Source organism: Ornithorhynchus anatinus, chromosome 21 (assembly GCF_004115215.2).
Source record: "Ornithorhynchus anatinus isolate Pmale09 chromosome 21, mOrnAna1.pri.v4, whole genome shotgun sequence".
NCBI lineage: Eukaryota > Metazoa > Chordata > Mammalia > Monotremata > Ornithorhynchidae > Ornithorhynchus > Ornithorhynchus anatinus.
The window spans coordinates 15,736,767-15,759,402 of record NC_041748.1 but is presented as its reverse complement, the minus strand read 5'-3'; the positions used below and the strand labels follow the sequence as shown (position 1 = coordinate 15,759,402).

At 56.3% G+C, this 22,636-nt stretch overlaps 1 protein-coding gene across 3 annotated transcripts in view; it reads right to left on the bottom strand.

Moving 5' to 3' along the window:
- The window catches only part of NPRL3 (NPR3 like, GATOR1 complex subunit), a 33,625-nt gene that overhangs the window by 1,309 nt on the left and 9,680 nt on the right, over positions 1-22,636 (bottom strand). For 2 of the 3 annotated variants that reach the window (XM_029049186.2, XM_029049188.2), the window contains 10 exons: positions 20,858-20,987; positions 18,900-18,974; positions 15,986-16,139; positions 15,340-15,421; positions 10,931-11,068; positions 10,130-10,286; positions 7,250-7,356; positions 6,194-6,323; positions 1,507-1,711; positions 705-897 (listed from right to left, as the gene is read on the bottom strand). In XM_029049186.2, the coding sequence (XP_028905019.1) occupies positions 705-897; positions 1,507-1,711; positions 6,194-6,323; positions 7,250-7,356; positions 10,130-10,286; positions 10,931-11,068; positions 15,340-15,421; positions 15,986-16,139; positions 18,900-18,974; positions 20,858-20,987 (1,371 nt within the window). The remainder of the gene's footprint in view (positions 1-704; positions 898-1,506; positions 1,712-6,193; positions 6,324-7,249; positions 7,357-10,129; positions 10,287-10,930; positions 11,069-15,339; positions 15,422-15,985; positions 16,140-18,899; positions 18,975-20,857; positions 20,988-22,636) is intronic. The other variant, XM_029049187.2, reaches the window with a different exon arrangement.

Genomic DNA, 22,636 nt, shown 5'->3' with positions numbered 1-22,636 from the left:
CCCCAGCCCAGTAGGCCCAGCCGCCCACTGCGGGAGGCATGGCCCCAGCGGCCTTTCCATCGCCTCGAGGGACGGTGCTGCTTAGCAGTGCCGAATCCCGGACCCACCCTCAAGCCAGCCAGTTAAGCGCTTACTATAGGCCAGGCACTGTATGAAGCGCTGAGGTGAATACAAGCAAATCGGCTTGGACACAGTTCCTGTCCCATGTGGGGTTCAAAGGGTCAATCCCCATTTTCAGATGAGGGGAACTGAGGCCCAGAGAAATGAAGGGCCTTGCCCAAGGCCACACAGCGGACAAGTGGCGGAGCCGGGATTAGAGCCCAGGATCTTCTGGCTCATGGCATTAGAACCCACGAACCCGTGGCATCCGGCTCCACCCTCAACCCGGTCAACCCCCGGCCTCGCCTTTAACCCTGTTCCGTCTCCAGCCCAACTGCCCTCATCCTGGCCAATTTCCGGCCCCGTCCTCAGCAAGGCCATCCCCTCGGCCCCACCCTCGACTCAGCCAACCCACAATCTCGCCATCAGGCAGGCCCACCCAGGGCCAGCCCTCAGCCCTGTCCATCCCCAGCCCTGCCCTTCAGTTGGCCACCCCAAGCCCCACCCTTAGCCACCCCAAGCCCCACCCTTAGCCCCGTCCAACCCCAACCCTGGCCACACCCAAACTTGGCCCATCTCCAGTCCCGCCCTCCACGGCATGACACCTGGCAAACATGCGCAGGTCCTCGGGGTTCTGGGCGGCGGGCACACTGAGGATGGCCTCGCGCTCGTGCTCGGCCAGGCTGGCCAGCAGGCTCTCGGTCATCCGTCGGTTGAGCGGGGAGTCCCCGCTGGGGATCAGCTCGGCGCTCGAGTTCTCCACGCTGGGGCTGGTCAGGGTCATGTCGTCGCTGCTGGCTGCCGCCATCGCCGCCGCCACGTGGCAGGGTGGGGTGGAGGGGGGAGACACGGCCAGCTCGGACTCGGGCTGCCCCGGGGCCCGAGGGTCCTGCCCTCCCCGCAGAGCCCCCCGCCTGCCCCGCGGCAGCTGACAAAGGCACCTTATGCCCAGCCTCCTTTGCCTGGCTTGCCAAGGAATCTCTAGGGCCCGGTGGCCCCCCGCTGCCCTGGGAGGGGTTGGGGCGCCTGCCCCATTGGGAGAGGAAGGGGAGGCTGTGGGCCCTGGACTGGATCCCTGCGCTCACGGCAGTGCCCAAAGCAGGAAAGTGTAGGGGGATGGGGCACTCGGGCCCTGCCACCTGCCCTGCAGTGGGTGACGGCCCCTGCCCAGAGCCTGTCAGACCAGGGGCCACTCCCTCCCAGGGAGCAGGATGGGCTGGAGAGGGAGGAGGATGGAATTGGGAGGGAGGATGATGGGGTAGAGAGGGAGGATGGGGTGGAGAGGGAGGCGGAATGGCGGAGAGGAGGTTGAGGTAGAGAGGGAGGAGGATGGGAGGGAGGAGGAGGATGGGATGGCGAGGGAGGAGGATAGGAGGAAAGGCCCGGTGACGGTGGGGTGTGCCATACTTGGGGAGCCGAAGCTGAGGGCGTTGGGGGTGCTGAGGCTGCGGCCGCCGCCGCCTCCACGGGCGGAGAAAGGGACGTCGTCATCGCGGGCCCTGGGTGGGGGCGGCGGCTCCTCGGCGGGGGGCACCATGAGGCACACGTAGGTGTGCAGCTGGACCAGCAGACGGCGCTGAAGCATCCACACCACCATCTGGATCAGCTGCGTCTGCCAGGGCCACCCGGTCACGTCAGGCCACTCTCCAGGCACGGGGTGGGCACGGCGCACCGGGGGGGCACGCGCCAGCCTCCCCTTCCTCATCCCCATCTCAACAGGCAACCTTCCTCCTACCCCGGGGGATGCGGCCTCACCCCCCGGCTCCCCTCCACCTCTCTGCGATGCTCCCACCCCGGCCGACCTGTCGTGGACCTGCATCCTTCGCAGCCCTCGGATGCACGTCCCGGGTGGTCGTGGCCTGGACCCCTGCCTGCCCCCTTGGGGGCCGGAATGCCCAGCGATCTCTGTCCAACCCGGCCGGGTCCCCAGGGGGTGGCCCCGGGGACTCTGATGGGCTCCTCGCGGAACCCGTTCCAGGCACCGGTTCCGTACCGTTTGCACGCCCCGCCGTCGGCATGTTTGCCTAGGGTCTGAGCGCCGAGGAATTCCGGCAGGCCTGGGTTCCCCGTCCCCATGCAGGGGACAGCAGGTAGCGGGGTTGGGGGGAACCGCCTGGTCCTGCTCTTCTCAGGCCCAGGGGCTCATGGGCGGCAGGGGCGGTGCAGATCTTTGAACAGGGGCCGACCTTCACAAATCCAAAGCCTTCCAGGCATCGCTCAGGACGGTCTAGGCCCTGGTCCTAGGCTTTTGGGCCCCTCTGAGGAGTCTTCGAAGATTAAACTCCCCACCCTGATCTGCTGCCACTTGGAGCTTAATAGCAGATTTTCCTTCAGCGGAGGTGAGCACTGGAAATCTCCCATCGGAAGCTGTGCAGCTGGAAACACCAGCTGTTCCCCAGGGGGTTTGGGTAGATTCGCGGAGGAATGCCTATGCTGGGTCACTTGGAGGAGAGTGAGGGGTGGTGGATGGTCCATGCTGCGTCACTGAGGGGAGAGTCCAGGGTGTTGGTTGGGCCTTGCTGGGTCACTGGAGGGAGAGTTGGGGATGGAAAGGGGAAAACCCGTTGGCTAGGAACTGTCTCTATCAGTTCCACGAATTGTACTTTCCAAGCACCTAGTACAGTGCTCTGCACTCAGTAAGTGCTCAATAAATACAATTGAATTAATCTTACTGTGTGCAGAACATCGTACTAAGTGGTTGGGAGAGTAAAATACAACAATATAAGACAGTCGGTAGGCTCGTTCCCTGCCCACAGGGAGCTTCCAGTCTAGAGGGCGATCCGTCCGTCCCTCGCTCTGAGGGTGGATGTCCAGGAGGGCAGTCCGCACAGGATTCCCGCCAGCACGTTGGTGCTGCTGTCGGAGACCAAGGCTGGGGGCCCCCGATAGCCGGGGCCACCGATCCCTCCCGGGCTCAGTCTGCTCGTGTGGAAGCTCCTTGGGGGTCAGGCCACACATTCTGTTGTGCTTGCCCAAGTGCTTAGCACAGTGCTCTGCACACAGGAGGTGCTTAATAAGTGCTACTGATGGACTGACTTTAGGTCTGGTTGCCCCTCCCTTCTCTCCTCCCCTTCTAGACTGTAAGATCGTCATGGGCAGGGAATGTGTCTGTTTAGAGAGAAGCAATGTGGCTCAGTGGATAGAGGACAGGCCTGGGAGTCAGAAGCACCGGGTTTTAATCCTGACTCCACTACTTGTCTGCTGGGTGATCTTGGGCAAGTCACTTCACTTCTCTGGGCTTCAGTTCCCTCATCTGTAAAATGGGGATGAAGACTGTGAGCCCCATGTGGGACAGGGACTGTGTCCAACTTGATCTACCTCAGTGCTTAGAATAGTGTTTGGCACATAGTAAGTGCTTAACAAGTACTACAGTAACAGTAATACTGTATTCTCCCAAGTCCTAGTACAGTGCTCTGCACACAGTAAGTGCTCAATAAATGCAACTGACTGTCTGCTGGAAAGGGCCCAGCCCAGTCTCCTGTCCCTGCCAGCCTCCTGCAGCAGTGCATGATTCATGGTCCCCGGCTAGGGGCACAGCCCCCGGGAGAAACTGTCCAGGGCCTCTGGCCAGCGGCCAGAGTGGGAGCGGAGCCCTGCGTGGCCGGGGCCGGTGGGGGCGGGGAGACGGGGCACAAAGCTGTCTCCACCTCGCTATCTGGAGATTCATATTCCAGGCCGCAGATAAACCCGCCCCGCCGGCCCAAGGCGGTGTTTTCTTTCCAGCCTGGTTTTTCCGATTCCTTTCCAGATGGAGCCCGGGTGGGGCAGAGGGGGCAGCCCCACCCATAGGAAAACAGGGGTCCTGGGGTGTGTGGGAGGGGGTGGGGGTTGGGCCTGTTTCAGCTCAGCCGCTCCTCCGGCCCCCTTGGGGGGGTGGGGGTGGGGGGGGAGGATTTTGCTTGGATTTCTTCCCGGGTCCCAACCAGCTCGGCGGGGATGGGCTGTGTTCATTCATTCATTCATTCATTCATTTACTCATTCAGTCGTATTGATTGAGCGCTTACTGTGTGCAGAGCACTCTACTAAGTGCTTGGGAAAGTACGACAGAACAATAAATAGACACATTCCCTCCCCACAACGAGCTGGCAGTTCTGACACTGGCAGAGACCTGAGCCCTCAGTGACGCTGGCCTGCTGTGTGACCCCAAAAATGCCACTTAACCTCTCTGGGACTCAGTTTTCCTCACCTGGAAAATGGGGAGAAGATACTGATCCTCTACTCCTGTAGTCAGTCAGTCGTATTTACTGAGCACCTACTATGTGCAGAGCACTGTACTGAGCGCTTGGGGGAGTATTCTACAGCAATGTAACAGTCACATTCCCTGCCCTCAGTGAGACTGCGGTCTAGAGACTGTAGAGTGAGACCTGTAGCGTAAGAGCCTCCTGAGGGACAGGAACTCTATCAGATCTGATTATTTTGTGGGGTCCCCAGTGTTGAGCACAGTGCTAGGCTCGTAGTAAGCGCTCAATACATTCGGTCATTATTACGATCAACGGTCTCGAGAAAGGAGAGGCAGGAGGGGAGATGGACACCACAGGCTCTCCAACACCTCCTGACTGTGGGGGTCCCTCAAGGCTCAGTTCTTAACTCATGACTTGGACAAGCCTCTTAACTCCTCTGGGACTCGGTTACCTCATCTTTAAAATGGGGATTAAACCTGTATGTCCTATGTGGGACAGGGTCTGGGTCCAATCTGATTAGATTGCATTTACTCCAACACTTAGTACAGAGCCTGGCGTATAGTAAGCGGTTAACAAATACCATAAAAAAACAAACAGTATTCAAGATCTTCTGCAGCACTTTTGTTCACCTCTTAAGCACTTATTTTCTTAAGCATGAACTAATTTGCGTGTTAATGCTTGCCTCTTCATCTTATCTCTAATTTATTTTAGTATCTGTCTCCCCCTGCACCGCCGTTTTGTAATTTCCTAGCAGGCAGGGATCGTGGTCTAATAGAAAGATCCCAGGCCTGCGTTCTAATCCTGGCTCTACCACTGGCCTGCTGTGTCACTTGGGCAAGTCACTTCGTTTCTGTGAGCCTCATTTTCCTCAACTGTAAAATGGGGATTCAATCCCTGTCCTCCCTCCTCCTTAGACTGTGAGCCCGGTGTGGGATGGGGGCTGGGCTTGACCTGATTCTCTTGGATCAACCCTAGTGCTTACGACAGTGCTTGGCACACAGTAAATGCTGAACCACAGTTATTATTATTGCCAACTCTACTGTAACCTCCCAAATGTTTAATAGTGCTACACCCACAGTAGGCATTCAATAAATACTACCAGTTGGCGGACTATAGTGTAGACTCCTTGCAGATGGGGGATGTTTCTTGTGCTACTGCCAAGACGCTTAATATGTTTCGTTTTTTAATTGTACTCTTTAAGCGCTTATTCAATCAATCAGTCATATTTATAGAGCCCTTACTATGTGCAGAGTACTGCACTAAGCACTTGGGGGAGTACAATACAACAGAATTAGTAGAAACGTTCCCTGCCCATAATGAGCTTACAGTTTAGATGGCTTACTATGGGCCAAGCACTGTTAATAATAATAATAATAATAATGTTGGTATTTGTTAAGCGCTTACTATGTGCCGAGCACTGTTCTAAGCGCTGGGGTAGACACAGGGGAATCAGGATGTCCAACGTGGGGCTCACAGTCTTAATCCCCATTTTACAGATGAGGCAACTGAGGCACAGAGAAGTTAAGTGACTTGCCCACAGTCACACAGCTGACAAGTGGCAGAGCCGGGATTCGAACTCATGACCTCTGACTCCAAAGCCCGTGCTCTTTCCACTGAGCCACGCTGCTTCTCGTTCTAAAGCGCTGTGGTAGATGCAGCAGTAGTACAGTCTCAATCCCCATTTTATAGTGATGGAACTGAGGCCCAGAGCAGTAAAGTGACTTTCCCAGGGTCGCACAGCAGACAAGTGGCAGAGCCGGGATTAGAACCAGGGTCCTTCTGCCTCCCAGGACCAGGCATGTGGCCTAGCGCCGTTCTGGGTCCCGCCCTGAGCCCCTGGGGCCGTGTCTTCGGCCCAGACCTGCGGTGGTCGGGCGGCCAAGGGGGTCAGTGGGCCTGACCCCACCACTCACCTCCTGCACCGGGGGTGCCAGCGGGTTCTTGAATTCTGACAGCGACACTGGCAGGGAGAACTTGGCCAGGACGGACGGCAGATCGTGGCCAGGGAACCGGCTGGAAAACTGTCGGGCCAGAGGGGAGTACCTGCGGGACAACGGGAAGATGGCAGAGGGTGCCCTCAGCCTGGGGGGCAACAGAGCCCAGGACTACTGCCGGGTTAGGGACCCGGGGCTTCCTCCCTGAGCCCGGGACCCCTGGCCAAGACTGAGTCCTGAGCTGGGCGGACCCCGAGGGCTAAGGGAGGAGGGGGCCCGCTCCGGCTTAAGCCAAGCTGCTGAGGCTTAGACACAACCCGGGTGGGGTCAGAGAGGGCAAATGGCTTGCTCCGAGCCACACAACCACGGGCCAGAGGTTAAGCGGTTAGCTCTAGGCCACCAGGGCAGACTCAGAAAGGGCTAACTGCTTGCCCGAGGCCACAAGGCCATGAGCTGGAGGTTCGGCTAGCTCAAGGCCACCCAGGTAGGTTCCGAGAGGGCCAACTGCTAGGCCGGGGCCACTCAGCCCCAGGCCAGAGGTTAAGCAGCCAGCTCAAAGCCAGCCAGGCAGGTTCAGAAAGGGCTAACTGCTTGCCGGAAGCCTCCCAGCCACAGGTCTGAGGAGGGTGTGGCTGGCAGCCAGGTCTCTGACGATGCCCCATCCGTCCAGACAGATACAAATGGCTTCAGGATGGCTCGGCGGGTCCCCAGGTGTCTCACGAGTGTCCCACCCGTGTATGCTTTCCCAGAGTTTAGCACAGTGCTCTGCACACAGGGCACGCTGGGGCCCTCTCCAGGGTGAGCAGGGAATGTGTCTGTTACACTGTCCTCTTCCAAGCACTGAGTACAGTGCTCTGCATACAGTAAGTGCTCAATAAAGACGACTGACTTACTGCTGCCCAGCCTCAGGTCAGAGAGGCCCGGGCCAGGAGGGCATGGTGGGAGTGGTCCGCTCTGTCCCACCCCACCCCCGGGGCCCGCTGCCACCTCCCCCGAGACCCCATGCCCACTTCACAGCCCGGCGCGAGCCCTTACAGGCAGACGCTGGCATGGGGAGACAGCCTGTACACGTTGTTCTCACACAGCGGGTAGATGATGATCGCCTTCCCCCAGTACACCAAGTGCGCAGCCAGCTGGAAGACCTGCCAGGACACCACCGGATTACCTGATTCCCAGTACTTAGAACAGTGCCTGGCACATAGTAAGCACTTAACAGACACCATAATAACTATAATTATTATCATTGGCGTGGCCTGAGATGGGTGGGGCCCAGGAGAGTCTGGGGGAGATGGGGTCAGAGGGCATGGGAGAGGCTCCAGGGAAATCCGCTCCTGAGAAAGTAGGCTAGGCGGGAGGGTGCTCCCCCGCCCCACACCATGCGACCTGGGGGAAGGGGCACCTGGGGCCTTCATGCCCCATCAGACAGCCCTGGGAATCCAACCCTTAATAATAACAATAATAATGATACTAACGATGGTATTCATTAACCCCTTATTCTGTGCCAAGCTCTGCACCAAGCACTGGGGTCGACACAAGGTCATCCGATGGGCCACAGTCCCTTTTCCATGCGGGGCTCGTAATCTAAGGGGGAGGAAGACGGGCAACTAATCACCACTTTGTAGATGAGGAAACTAAGGCCCAGAGTTGACTGGCTTGCCCAGGGTCACGCAGCAGGCTAGTGGCAGAGCCGGGACTAGAACCCAGAACACGACTCCTAGGCCTGAGTTCTTTTTACCAGGTCAGCCGGACCCTGTGTGGGTACCGGGCTGCTGCTGGCCATGCCAGGGGCCACACCACCCTGCCCCCGTTTTTCTTAGTTGTAGGTGGGGAGGGGGAGCTTGCAAGGTGCCCCCACAGTGCCGCAGTGGGGTGAGGTGTCCGGGGAGCCCGGGCCCCAGACCTCTTGGCCGTGGGTGGGGGTTGCCCCGTCTAGTTCTGATTCAGCGCTGCTTCTTGGGGACCACAAGCTCAGACTTGTCCAGACATGAGGAACTGGTCCTACAGACAGACAGACTGACCGATGGGAAGAACTACCCAAGGGTGGCCCTCCCAGGCTTGCTTGCCGAGGGACCTCTGGAGAGGGACGCCTTGCCCACCGGCGCCCTGCCTATCCTCTCCCATCCCCCGTTTCCAGCCCTTCGCGGCCTTCTGAATGCCTCAGACCTTCCCCATGGTCTCAGACCCCGGATCCCCCTCCCCACCCTGACCTGACCAGGAAGATCCCTGTCCGGCCTCTGTCCGACCCTCTCCCCCGCCCGGCAGGCCCTTCCCCGTGGCAGATGAGGGGCTTGGTGGCTCCCAGGGGACCGGAGTGGGCCGGCAGAAGACCGGGGCTCATCCCCTCTCCTGTTGTGGGGGCCCTCCAAAGGGCCTTGGCTCTCCAGTGGGCCGGAGGGATTGGGGACGTGGCCCCAGAATTGGACAAGGTGGACATCGGAGAGGATCCTGGGAGGCCAAGCTAAGGGGCTGGCCTGGCTCACCCCAACCCCGAACGCGGCGGGGATGGTGGCAAGCAGAACTCCTGGCTCTGGGATGCGGAGGCCCTGAGTTCAAATTCGGAACCTGACTCTCTGCTCCTCGAAAACCTCCAGTAGCTGCCCCCTCCCCTCTGCCCCGAGCACAAACTCCTGATCGTCGGCCGTCCCGTCGGCTCTCTCCCTCGGCTCACACCCTTCATTCCTTGCAAGTCGACCTACTCACTGGGCCCTTCTCCCATCTCTCTTACTTCCCACCTCCCCCTCATCCAGACTGCCCCCTCTTTTCCCCCTTTTAAAGCCCTTCTGTCTTCACATCTCTGGGAAGGGGCCCCCTTACCCGATTAAATCTCTTTTTTCCCCTAACTGGCACTTCAACAAGTCTGCAGCACCCAAGCACTGAAGCTCTCAGTCTCAAGTGGCACTTACATACATATCTGGCATACCCCGTCACTTCAGCAGCTAGAGAAGCAGCGTGGCCTAGTGGAAAGAGCATGGCCTTGGGACTCAGAAGGATCTGGATTCTAGTCCCGGCTCCACCACTTGCCTGCTGGGTGACCTTGGGCAAGTCATTTAACTTCTCTGTCCCTCAGTTCTCTCATCTGTAAAATGGGGATTTAAGACTGGGAGCCCTATGTGGGACAGGGATTGTGTCCAAACTAATTATCTTGTATCTACCTCAGTGCTTAGAACAGTGCCTGGCATAGTAAATGCTTAACAAATGCCACAATTATTATTATCTGCAGTTTAAATGGTATTTGTGAAGCACTGGGGTAGGTACTATTCCAGTATCTAATAATAATAATGATGATGATGGCATTTGTTAAGCACTTACTATGTGTCAGGCACTGTACTAAGCACTGGGGTGGAAACAAGCAAATTGGGTTGGATACAGTTCCTGTCCCGCATGGGGCTTACAGTGTTCATCCCCATGTTCCAGATGAGGTACCTAAGGCCCAGAGAAGTGAAGTGACTTTCCCAAGGTCACACAGCAGATGAGCGGTAGAGCCGGGATTAGAACCCACGCCCTTCTGACTCCCAGGCCCGGGCTCTTTCCACTACGCTATGCTGCTTCTTGACCGAAAGCTGGTTGAAGGCACCAATCTTGTCTAGCAAATCTCTTGCCTTCTTCCACACACGTAGGGTAGTGCTCTGCACACCGTGGGCTCCCAATTCAGAAGCCTCCCCACCTCTAGATCGTACGTTCGTTGTGGGTAGGGAACGTGTCTGTTATATTGTTCGGTTGTCCTCTCCCAAGCACTTAGCACCATGCTCTGCACATAGTAAGGGCTCAATAAATACGACTGAATGAATGAAGACTGCATCCAGCGAGCGTCCAAGACATCCCAATGCTGGGCTGAGGGAGGGTGGGAGTGGGCGGGCCGCCGGCCCCGAGGTCCCTCCTCCGCGTCCCCCCGCCTGGCGGTCCCCAGGCCCTCACCTGGAGCAGAGCCAGGTCCGCATCCTGGGCCAGCTGCTGCAGGTTCTTCACGGCCGAGGCCGTCTTGACGACGCGGACGAGGGCCGGGGAGCAGTCCACTGGGAGCTCGCCCAGCAGAGATGCCTCGTCGCTCAGCAGCAGCAGCGCGTGGTATGGTCTGCAGGATGAGCCATGGGCCGAGCCACTGGTCACCGCGGGGCCCCTCTGCCCTCCTCGAGGCAAAGAGGCCGAGGGGGGGAAGGGGTCTGCCAACTGCAGGAAGCCTGGACCACCACCTCCCCGGCTCAGCCGGGCTCCCCGCTTCTTCCTGCCGAAAGTGTGCGCCTTTCTGGACTGGCCACTCCTTGGGGGCAGGAACTATAGCTACCAACTCTGTCGTATTGAACTCTCCTACACACTTGGTACAGTGTTCTTCACACAGTAAGAGCTCAATAAATACCACTGATTGATTGGTTGATTATTTTGGGTCCAATGTCCACCCCACACTAGACTGTCAGATCCTTGTGGATGAGGACTGTGTCTCCTCACTCAGTTGGACTCTCCCCACTGCTCAGCGCAGTGCTCCGCACACAGATGAACTCAGGGCGGGCTACTGATCGATCAGCAGATTGATTAAGGACTAAGGTGCAGAGTGCAGGACACAGTGGAGTTTGGGGCTGTCTCTCTCCCCCAGCTAGACTGTCAGCTCCTTGGAGGTAGGAGAGCATTTCTCCTAGCGGTACCGGACCCTTGCCGGCATGAGGGTCAGGGCAGTGTGCCACCCGCAGGGGTGGCGCCCTGGAGCTGGGGCTGTACTGTTACCGGATGGCCTTCAGGCTCTTCTCGATGGCCTCGGGAGGGATGGAGTTGGCGGCCACATAGTGGATCTTGTGCGGGAGACAGAAGCTGACCTCCAGCCAACTGTTGATGTGAAGCCGGACCACTCCGGTACTGCACAGGCTGGCAAGACAAGACGCCCAATGTCAGCCCTACACCCGGGACCCCCACCTCGCCCCTCCCCGCATCTTCACCCACCCCCACCCGCCCCCTGCCTTGGTCACGCCTTCCCTCACCATCACCTTTCTAACCATTCTCTCCACCCGCTCTCCTCTCACGCCACGCCCCAGCTCCTATTCTTTTCATTCATTCAATCCTATTTATCGAGCGCTTACTGTGTGCAGAGCACCATACTAAGCGCTTGGGAGAGGACAGGACAACAAAAAACAGATGTATTCCCTACCCACAAAGAGCTTACATCCTAGAGGGGAAGGGCTTCAACTGTGTTGGCTAGGAAATGAACCAGGGTCAACTGCTTGGAAGGGAGCTATGCGAACCGCTACACCACCAACGCCGCTCTTCATTCCTGGCCAGCTGACCTACTCGCCGGGCCTCTCGTCTCTCATCTCTCTCCTGCTGGCGACTCTCGTTCACCCCCCGCCCCCTTCCTGGAGTGTCCTCCCCCATCACTTCCGACAGACATCCACGCTACCAGCTCTGCATCGAATAGAAACTCCTCACTGTTGGCTTTAAAGCCCTCCATCCCCGTGCCCTCTCCTACCTCACCTCGCTGCTCTCCTACTCCAACCCAGCTCCTCTGATGCCAACCTACTCACTGTACCTCGATCTCATCTATCTCACCACTGACTCCCTCACCCACGTCCTGTCTCTGGCCCGGAATGCCTTCCCACTCCATATCTGACAGACGACCCCTCTCCCCACCTTCAGAGCTTTACTCGATTAACCCTCGTTCCCTCTACTCCTCCCTTCTGCATCGCCCTTGCACTTGAATTTGCACCCTGTATTCAGTCCACCCTTAGCCTCGCAGCACTTACTTCTATATCCGTCATTTATTTATTCGTATTAATGCCGATCTTTCCTTCTAGACTGTAAACTCCTTTTGGGCAGGGAATATGTCTACCAAATCTATTCTACTGTACTCCCCTCAGCGGTTGGTACACTTAGCACACAGTAAGTGCTCAATACACTCCATTGATTGACTGACTGATTAAAAGCCATCCAGAAATCATCTCTCCGCCAGGATCTTCCCTGATTATTATTATAATTATAATACATATATAGTAATAATGGTATTTGTTAAGCGCTCATTATGGGCCAAGACTGTCCGAAATGCTGGGGTAGATGCAAGGTAATTAGGCTGTCTCATTTGGGGCTCACATTCTTAATCCCCATTTTATAGATGAAGTAACTGAGGCACAGAGAAGTTAAATGGTTTGCCCAAGGTCACACAGCAGACAAGTGGCACAGCCAGGGTTAGAACCCATGTCCTCTGACACCCAATCCCGGGCTCTTTCCAATAAACCACTCCGCTAATCCCTCTATCTCTGCCAACCGCTATTTCAGCATCACCTAGGCACTTTTTAAAATGGCATTTGTTAAGCACTTACTATGGGCCAGGCACTGTACTAAGTGCTTGGGTAGATACAAGCTAATCAAATTGGACACAGTCCTTGTCCCACATGGGGCTCACAGTCTCAATCCCCATTTTACAGATGAGGTCATTGAGGCCCAGAGAAGTTAAGAGATTTGTCCACGGTCACCCAGCAGAAGAGTGGCGGAGCTGGGATGAGAACCCAGGTCCTCTGACTCCCACCTAGGCTCTTTCCACTAGGCCACGCTGCTTTTCAAGCACTTGGATACTCATTCCCACAGCTCTTGGCGGTCCTCTGGACCAGCTGGCTGGCTGGCTATTCTAGTGCTCTAGTGGAGAGAACTGTCCTCAGGGTGGCCTGTTTGAACAGACCAACGTGCACAGCCACGCAGCCGCCAACCGGGGTTGCCACACCGAGGGTCATCATGGGTGCTTAGGCTCCCGTCAGCTCCAGAGTACCCTGTGGTTCCCGGCTCTCTGAGCGTGCTGGCTCAGGACCTCCTCTTAGAGGTCCCCGCCCCCCGTGCCAGTCGGATGCTTCCCCGGAGGGGCCGGGGCTAGCGGTTTGGGGGTGCAGGAGGTGGGGAGGGTCGTTTCCGGGCTCTGAGAAGACAAAGGCCGTGTGTCCTCTGCATCTGATTTCATCGCGTCCGGAAGCCGGGGAGGGACAGGCGGGCCTTTGTCTCCACCCGGAGCCTGAAATCGGAACAAATCAGGGCCAGTGAATGGCTGGGGGTGGGGGGGCTCGGGAGAGGCGGGGGGAGGGGGCGATCCACAGCGGTCAGAGGAAGGAGTTTCAGAGTCCCGCGATGCCCCTGACCCCTCTGCCCCCTGCCGGCGGCTGGTCCGGGTGGGCCTGGGATGGGAGGCGGGAGGGGTCCCTCCAGGGGCCACAGTGGGGATTCAATCTCTGTTCTTCCTCCCTGGTGGCTCCTGGCGGGAGGGATGACCATGCAGGAGAGGGTATGCTTCACCATGGGAGCCCCGACTGGGGAAAATACTTGTGGTCTTTGTCAGGTGCCTATTTGGTGCCACAGACCATACTAAGCGCTGGGGTCAGTACCTAGTCGTCAGGTCAGAAAACTGGCAGGCACTAAGCGGGGTGCCCAAGAACACCCGGGCACTAATCCATCCTGGAGGATGCCCCAATCCTGCTGCTGGGGGGCGATCGCTCAGACCCTCCCCCAACAATGACTCTCTGCCCTTTCAAAACCTTACTGAAGGCACATCTCCATGAGGCCTTCCCCGATTAAGCCCTCCTTTCCTCTTCTCCCACTCCCTCTGCATCACCCTGACTTGCTCCCTTTATGCATTTCTCCACCCCAGCTCCACAGCACTTATGCCCATATCTGTAACTTATTTAGTCTGCCTCCCCCTCTAGACTGTAAGCTCATTATTGGAAGGGAATGTGCCTGTTTATTGTTGTACTATAGTCTCCCAAGTACTTAGTACAGTGCTCTGCAGATACAGTAAGTGCTGAGTAAATACGATTGACTGACTGACTTGCTCCTGGTGGAGAGAGGTGGAGCTCCAAGGCAGATCAGTGCCTGCCGACGGGACTGGTGGGGGACGAGAGCTTCAGAGAAATAAAAGACGCCAACCCTGCCCTCAGAAGGTTACCATCTAAGGGCAGGAGGGGGAGGTTTCCTCGGTAAATGTGGCGAGGAAAGTGGACACGGGAAAACAAGTGCCTTTCCTTCGGGGCAAGCCAAGATTTTGCCAACTCTGGTGTCTTGATAGCGGTAGTTGAAGTAATACTAAGTGCTGTGTGCAGAGCACTGTACTAAGCACCGGGATAGAATCCTGAGAAGTGGAAAGAGCCTGGGCCTGAAAGTCGGAGGACCTGGGCTCTAATCCCTGCTCCGCTACTTTGCTGTGTGATCCTGGGCAACTCCCTTCACTTCTCTTTGCCTCGGTTCCCTCGTCAGCAAAATGGGGATTCGATACCTATTCTGCCCTCTACTTCGACTGTGAGCCCCGTTTGGGCCCTGACGATCTTGTGCCTACCCCAGGGCTTAGTTCAGTGCTGGGCACATAGTAAGCACTGAATACCACAATTACTGCCATACCTGGGTGGGAGTTTGACATGGTCTCTGTCTTGAACTGCTATTATTTCAGCAACCGGGAGTATGAACGCTTTGGGAAGGGAAGCTGGAAATAATAGGGGAGACTCCGCACCCCGGCCCCACCTCCATGATTCACCCCAATTCTGCTTCGTGTTTGGAGAACAAACAAGTGTCCGGAGCCTGGGCTGCGGCATTACCCCCTCTTCCCACTAGACGGCGACGTGCGACCGCAAACCACGGGGACCCCAATCAAGCAATCGATGCTATTTATTGAGCGCTTCCCGTGTGCACAGCCCCGGACTAAGCGCTCGGGAGAGCACGATACCAACAGAGTTGGTAGACCCATTCCCTGCCCACAACGAGCTGACGGTCTAGAGGGAGAGTGTGACATTAATATGAATAAATTACGGTTACGGACCTAAGTGCTGTGGGCGACGCTACCCAGCTAGCCGGTCTCAGTGTACAACTGTCCGACCCCCGACCCGTTCGGGGGCTGAGGACCTCAAGCCCCGTCGTGTTTCACTGTAAAATAGGGGCAGGCCTTGCTGGGGTGGAGCAGGCCTGCCTCACTTAACCTCTCTGGGCCTCAGTTTCCCCCCCATTAATTGGCGATTCAATCCCTGCTGACCCTCCCCCTTAGGTTGTGAGTGTGGTACGGGCCAGGGACTGCATCCGACCTGATTCTCTTGTGCCTACCCAGAGCTTGGTACGGTGCTGGGCACAGGGTCCGCGCTTCCCAAATCCCCCAGTTGTGATCATGAGGCCGGAGGGCTTACCTGTCATAGGCCTCTTTGAGGTCCCGGGCCAGCTTGCACTTGGGCAGGATGTGACGGAACGGGGACTGGGGCCCTTCACCTGCTGGGGAGCAGGAAGACGAGCCGACATCGGGACTTTCCGAGCCAGGAAGCTGCCCTGCCCTTCCCTGCCAGAGCCGGGGTGAGGGCCAGGTCTCTCTGCCCCTACACACAACTCTGACCTCTCCCTCTCCCCCCAAAACCCCGGAATCCCAACGGCACAGGCGGCCTCAGGCCCTGGGCAGGGGGGTCGGGCCGTGACATCACCCAGGGGCCTGCCCACCTTAGCCCCACTGTCCTAGAATATCTCCCAGATGCAGCCCCGGCCCTCTCTCAATTAGACTGAACGACAGTGACGATAATCACCGCACTTAGGAAGCGCTTAGTGTGCTGAGCCCTTGGGTGGGCACACAGTTATGACATCGGACCCAGTCCCTGTCCCATCCAGGGCTCCCGACCGATCTTATCCCCGTGGGAAGAATGAGGAATAGAGAGGTCAAGTGGCTCGCTTAAGGTCCCTCAGCAGTCCAGAGGCAGAACTGTTGGACTCCCGATGTCCCGGACTGTGTCCGTTAGGCCCCGAGGCCTCCCTGAGGGCATGATGGGGGGGGAACGGAGCCGGACTCACTTTCCGCCATGGCGGACACCTCATCCTGGATGGCCAGGATCAGCTTGGCCTCCCTGCTGAGGTACTGGCAGCGCCGCTCCTCGTGCTGCAGCACTATGGCGATGCGCCGAGACAGGTTGTGAAGGCAGCTGATCACCGACGGGTCCGCGTTGGCCTGTAGGAGGGTTGCGGGGAGAGGGAAAGAAGACAAGGAGGAAGAAGAGATCTGTGTTTGTGTGTGTATGTTTGTTGAGGGGAGCTGGGGGTGGGGAGGTGGTCCCCAGCAGCCTCTGCAAGGGGAAACACTAGTGAGTACCGGGGGCTAGGGTAGATCCAGAGACAAATGTCTGTGCTGGGTCACTGGGGGAGAGTCGGGGGTGGTGGATGCACCATCCCTGACCAGGTGATCTGGTGTCACTGTCGGAGACAGTTCTGGGGCAGACAAGCTGCCTCCCCACCCCAGCTTTATATTCTAACCACTAGAATTCCAGGTTCTGCTCAGCCTTCGCCTGGGCCACCCCACACCCACTCTTCTAGATGTCTCTGGGTGTGAGAGGAAAGGGGCCGGGGGGGGGGGAGGCTGCTTCCTCAATGCCCTGCACCTTTCACCGCCCATTTGAAATCCACGCCCCCAATCTTTTGGGGTGCTTCTCCTTCTTGCATCCCCAACAGCCTGAGGCCTCCAGAAAGTTTTCTTTTTCGTTTTAAATGGCATTTGTTAAGCACTTATTACGTGCACATCTCCTTCAAGAGGCCTTTCCAGGCTAAGTCCCACACTTCCTCATCTCCCACTCCCTTCTGTGTCGCCTTGACTTGCTCCCTTTGCTCTTCCCGCCCCCTCAACCAGCCCCACAGCACTTATGTCTATAGCTGTCATTTTATTTATTTGTTCTAGTATGTACTATTTGTACTACTTGTATCCATGCCTGTCTCCACCCCTCTAGATGGTGAATCTGTTGTGGGCAGGGGCCATCTCTCTTTACTGCTGTATTGTACTTTCCCAAGCACTTTGTACAGTACTCTATACACAAGTAAGCACTTAATAAACACGACTGAATGAATGAATGCCAAGAACTGGGGTAGATACAAGCTAATCAGCTTGGACACAGTCCCTGTCCCACACGGGGCTCACAGTCTTAATCCCCCTTTTACAGAGGAGGGAACTGAGGCCCAGAGAAGTGAAATGACTTGCCCAAGGCCAGTCAGTGGACAGGTGGTGGAGCTGGGATGGGAACCCAGGTCCTCCGACCGCCAGGCCCGGGCTCTGTCCACAGGGCCGTGCTGCTTCCTTTCCGTTCGCCGCCTCCCGGGCTCCGCTGATGAAGCCGGGTGGGGTGACGCCCACGGCCTGGTGTCGGGGGGTGGGCCGGGGAGCCGGGTCCGGGCCCCAGATGGCCGGGCCGACCCGTGACTCGGCATTTCTGGGTCTTTAGCTGAGTCACGCTCCCTGGGGGTGCCCAGAAGGGCCCAAAAGCCAGACGGGGCCGATTGCACCATCTGTGCCCCTGCCCCGGGAGGGGCTCCTCGTTATCTGAGGCCTGCCCGGCACCTATGGAAAACCCTGTAGCTTCAGCCTCAGCTTTTATTTATTTAATTTGGTAACTCAATTCCTTTCTCAGCTGTTTCACCCTGATGAACTTCCACCTCTTCCAGAAGCAGCGTGTCCTATATTAACGTCTGTCTCGCCCCCTAGACTTCCACTAGTCAGTCAGTCAATTGTGTTTATTGAGTGCTTATGAGAAGCAACATGGCTCAGTGGATAAAGCCCAGGCCTGGGAGTCAGAAGTTACGCTTACGCTCATTATGGGCAGGGAGTATGTCTGTTTAGAGAAGCAGCGCGGCTCAATGGCTAGAGCCCGGGCCTGGGAGACAGATGGACTTGGGTTCTGATCCCGGCTCCGCCACATGTCTGCTGTGTGATGCTGGGCAAGTCACTTCTTTTCTCGGTGCCGCAGTTACCTCATCTGTAAAATGGGGATTAAGAGTGTGAGCCCCTTGTAGGACAGGGATTGGGTCCAATTTGTCCAAGTGCTTAGAACAGTGCTAGGCACAAAGTAAGCACTTAACGAGGACCATAGTTATTATACTGTACTGTCCCAGCACTTAGTGTAGTGCTCTACATATGGTAATAGTAATAATGAAAGTATTTTTTAAGCATTTTTATTATGTGCAAGGCACTGAACTAAGCACTGGGATGGATGCAAGAAAATTGAGTTGGATGTAGTCTCTGTCCCACATGGGGCTCACAGTCTCAATCCCCATTTTACAGATGAGCTAACTGCGGCACCTCTTATTCACTTATTCATTCATTCATATTTATTGAGCGCTTACTGTGTGCAGAGCACTGTACTAAGTGCTTGGGAGACTACAATTCAGCAACATCAGCAGACAAGTGGTGGAGCTGGGATTAGAACCCATGACCTTCTGACTCCCAGGCCCGGGCTCTACCCACTGAGCCATGCTGCTTCTCATAAATGCTCAATAAACATGATTGACTGACCGACTGACCAGTGGAAGAAGCCCTGGCCTGGGAGTCAGAGGACCTGGGTTCTCATTCCGGGCTCTGCCACGCACTTCTTGGGTGGCCCTGGGCAAGTCGCTTCACTTTTCTGTGCCTCAATTCCCTCATCTGCTAAATGGGGATTCAATCCCTGTTCTCTCTCCTATTTAGACTGGGAGCTCCATCTGGGACTTGATTCTCTTGTATCTACTCTAACAAATACCATAAAAAACAAAAAGAAAGAAAAAAAGGAGCTTCCGGTCTAGAGGGAGGCGGGATCGTCTTTTCGTCCTCTGGGACTGCCCTAAACGTTGAGTTAGATACATTCTGCTGACCGACTGATTGGCACTCTCCAATTCCCAGAGACCAGAAAATGCCACCCGCCCCTCCCCACCACCCCCCTGCCCGCACGGGACCACCGCCTCGACCCCTTACCCGCAAGGCAAACACCACGTTGAACAGGATCATGGTGGGGATCTCTCTCTTTGGAGACGGGTCCGTCTTGGAGACCTGGGAGGTGGGCAACAGGGGGAGGTCAGCGAAGGCGGAGGGGCCCAGTGAGGGAGGACCAACCCGGCCCCAGCTCCCCACCTCATCGGCTGGCGCGGCTGAGGGAGGGATATGCCCACACTTGGGTACCCAGGCCAAATCCTGAAACGCACCCTCCGGGCCCGGGGGGCAAAGCCTGGCTCCAGGACACCCCGCCTTCCGCCCCTCACTTCATGAATCCCCAGGTCTGTAACAGGGGTGGGACCTCAGTCCCCAACTGACGGAGGGTCTCCCTGGGGGATCCTTTCCAGGTCTGGGTTACCAAGAGAAAGATGGCAATCTTCCCCGGGCATCCACCCCTGCCCTCCCCCAGCCTGGAGGGCTCCTGCACCCTAGAACCACCAGGGTGCCCTTCCCCACCCTGCCCCCGCACCCCTGGACCAATCCTGGCCTTCGAGGAGCTGCAACTCCCTCTGCCCTGACCGGTCACTTGGCTGCTGATGCCCCCTGCCCTCCCGCCATGATGGATAAATGTTGTGCCTGGCCAAGAACCTGCTCCTTTAGGACCCTCCCCCTCAAATCCTGCTCAACAGGGGTGGCAGGGTGAGGTGGGGCTGGGGGGGAGGGAAGACTGTCTAGGCCGAAAGGAAAAGAAAGTTCCACGTGTTGTCACTCCATGGCGGCAGACACCGGGAGGCTCGGGCCATACTGATTGCCCTGGGCCGCTCCCTTCTGCCTCCGCGTCACCCTGGTTTACTCCCTTTTCTTTTCTCCCCATCCCAGCCCCACTCCACTTATGTCGCCATCTCTCATTTCATTTATTTCTATTGATGTCTATCTCCCCCACCAGATTGTAAGCTCGATGTGGGCAGGGACTATGACTGTTTATTTATCATATTGTACTCTCCCAAGCGCTTAGTACAGTGCTCTGCACACATTAAGTGCTCAATAAATATGATTGAAAGAACTGAATGATTGAATAATAGTTCTGCTGTCTGCTCAGTGCTTACTGTGTGCCGGGCACTCTTCTACGCGCTTGTGTCCTAAGTGGACAGAAGCAAATTGGGTTGTCCAGGACCCATACAGGGTTCAGTGTGAATCCCCATTTTACAAATGACTCAACTGAGACACAGAGAAGTCAACTGACCTGCCCAAAGTCACACAGCAGACAAGCGGTGGAGATGGGATTAGGACCCAGGTCCTCTGACTCCTAGGCCCTTTCCACTAGGCCATGTGGCTTGCCATATAGTTTGTATTCGACTTGCTTATAAACCTTTATCAGTTTAGCAAAATCTAATGCAGTAGAATTTCAGAAATAGTAATTAAAACACCACTACCACAGGCATTTCTAGTCCGGGAGAGCAATCGCAAATTCTCTCCCAATTAACCTCCTTTGTAGTTTAAGTGCCTTTTGCTTAAGGAAGGTAATCATTTACTTGAGGGAGGCAACCCTCTTCTTGAAGAAGGTGCTTTTCCTCAAACAAATCCCTTTTGGATCTTCTAAACTGACAGCTCCAACCTCCCAGGTTTTTTTAATTCCCAATAAGGCCCTGAAGGAAGTTGGTTAGATTTCCTACCCCCATGCCTTAGTTGCAGATTTCCTGTAACTAATCAGGTGACTTCCAAGATGCTGAGCAAAGGGAAAAAAATTAAAAACACCAGACCAATATACCAACTCTCAACCTGTGGAGCTAATCAAATTCAGTTAGGAATTTCTCTTCGCAATGCGCGATGCACATTTTAAAACACTGGCCTGTTCATTCTCTCCGGATGGCCTCCGGGGAGTGAGGGGAGTCTGGCACAGCCCCCAGACCCAGGAAATGAGGGCAAGGACTGCAGCGACGGGCCAGAGTCCTGGTTTCCGCCCCCCGGTCACCGTGCGGGAAGCCCTGGAGTTGACCTACCTGGCCCAGGCCGTGCTGTAGCAGAGTCGGGTGACCCACAAAACGCACGTTGTCGATCTTCAGCTCGAACTTCTGCCCGCACACGTCGGCCTTGGTGGCCAAGATGGTGGCCAGGATGACGTCGGAAAATCTTCCCAGAAAAGGCGGCGGCCGGGACAGAAACAGACGGGATAGCGGTCACCACAGTGGCAGGTGCCCGCCTATGGAGAAAGCTGGGAGTGGGGATGGGGGGTCGGAAGGGGAGGAAGACCCTCGGGGTCATTGGGCCCGAGTCATCGGTGACCCCCAACAAGCTGGCCCCCCTTGCTCCCGCCCGTCCGATTTGCTCTTGTCAATTACACACCCCAATTGTCTGATTTTGCCCAATCGGGGGTTCCCAATCACCAGAATTAGGAGCAGAAGGCATCGAAAGGCAAAAATTGGAGGCGGCGGGGGGACGGACCCATGCTTGGCGATCCATCGATTCTCTCGCGTTGGGAGGTATAGGCAGAATTAAAAAAAGGGAATTAAAAAAAAAAGAGCGGGAGCTGATCTCGGCCGGGGGCCGGAGCTCCAGATTAAATCACTGGCTAAGCGACCATTGACTGATGACCTCCCGCTTTGGCACATGAGGAATGTCTACTGACCCTACTGGACTCCCCTGAGCACCCAGTACAGTGCTCTGCATGGGGCAGGAGCCTCATACAGCCTACCATTGGGCTGACGGGCACCTCTGGGCCAGGTGGTTCTGTCCAGTGTAGTGTCCCCGGGGAGGGCCCAGGGTGGCCTGCCATGGTTTCTGTGATGATACCGATTGAGGGCAAGACTCCGAAGGCTTTTTTGTTCCAATAATAAATAAGAAGAATTTCAGTTTTCCACATTGATGGCTGGGGGAACCATTGGAGTCATCTGTGGATTTCGGAATGTAATAATAATGCTGTTTTTGTTGAGTGCCTGCTATGTGATAATAGTAACAATAATAATGGTATCTGTTAAGCACTTCCTGAGTGCCAGGCACTGTGCTAAGCGCTGGTTAAGATACCAGCTAATTGGGTTGGATACAGTCCCCATCCCACATGGGGCTCAGTCTCGATCCCCATTTTACAGATGAGGTAACTGAGGCACAGAGAAGTGAAGTGACTTGCCCTAAGTCACATAGCAGACAAGTGGCGGAGCTGGGATTAAAACCCATGACTTTATGACTCCCAGGCCCGTGCTCTATCCACCACGTCATGGATTTGGGAATGTAATCATGCTGTTTTTGTCAAGCCCTTACTAGGTGCCAAACCCTGTACGAAGCACTGAGGTGGATACCAGATAATCAGGTCGGACCCAGTTCCTGTTCCACTTGGGGCTCATTGTCTAAGGGGGAGGGAGAAGGTTTTTTATCCCCATTTTACAGATGAGGAAACTGAGGCCCAGAGAAGACAAGAGAAGTGGTGGAACCGGGATTAAAATCCAGGTCCCCTGATGGTGGTCAGGCCTGGCCTCTTTCCACTAGGCCACACTGCTTCTCTACCTGAGTGAGGACTTGAGAGTTGGTTGGGCAGTAGGGAGGGGAGGATGAGTGTTGTTTTTTTTTATTACTGATGACACATGCAAGTGTCCTGAGGTCCGTATCTGCCTCCCTCTGGAAGCAGGGGGTCCAGATAGCCTGGTATCGGCCTACAGGGCCAGGTCCAGCTGAGGGCGTGTCCGCTCCTCTCGGCTCTATCTCCACAGCCCAGAGGTGGCCTGCTCCCTTCAGGGCTCGGCTCCACTGGGGGCCCCGGGTCATCTACCTGCCCGCGGCCATGTTTG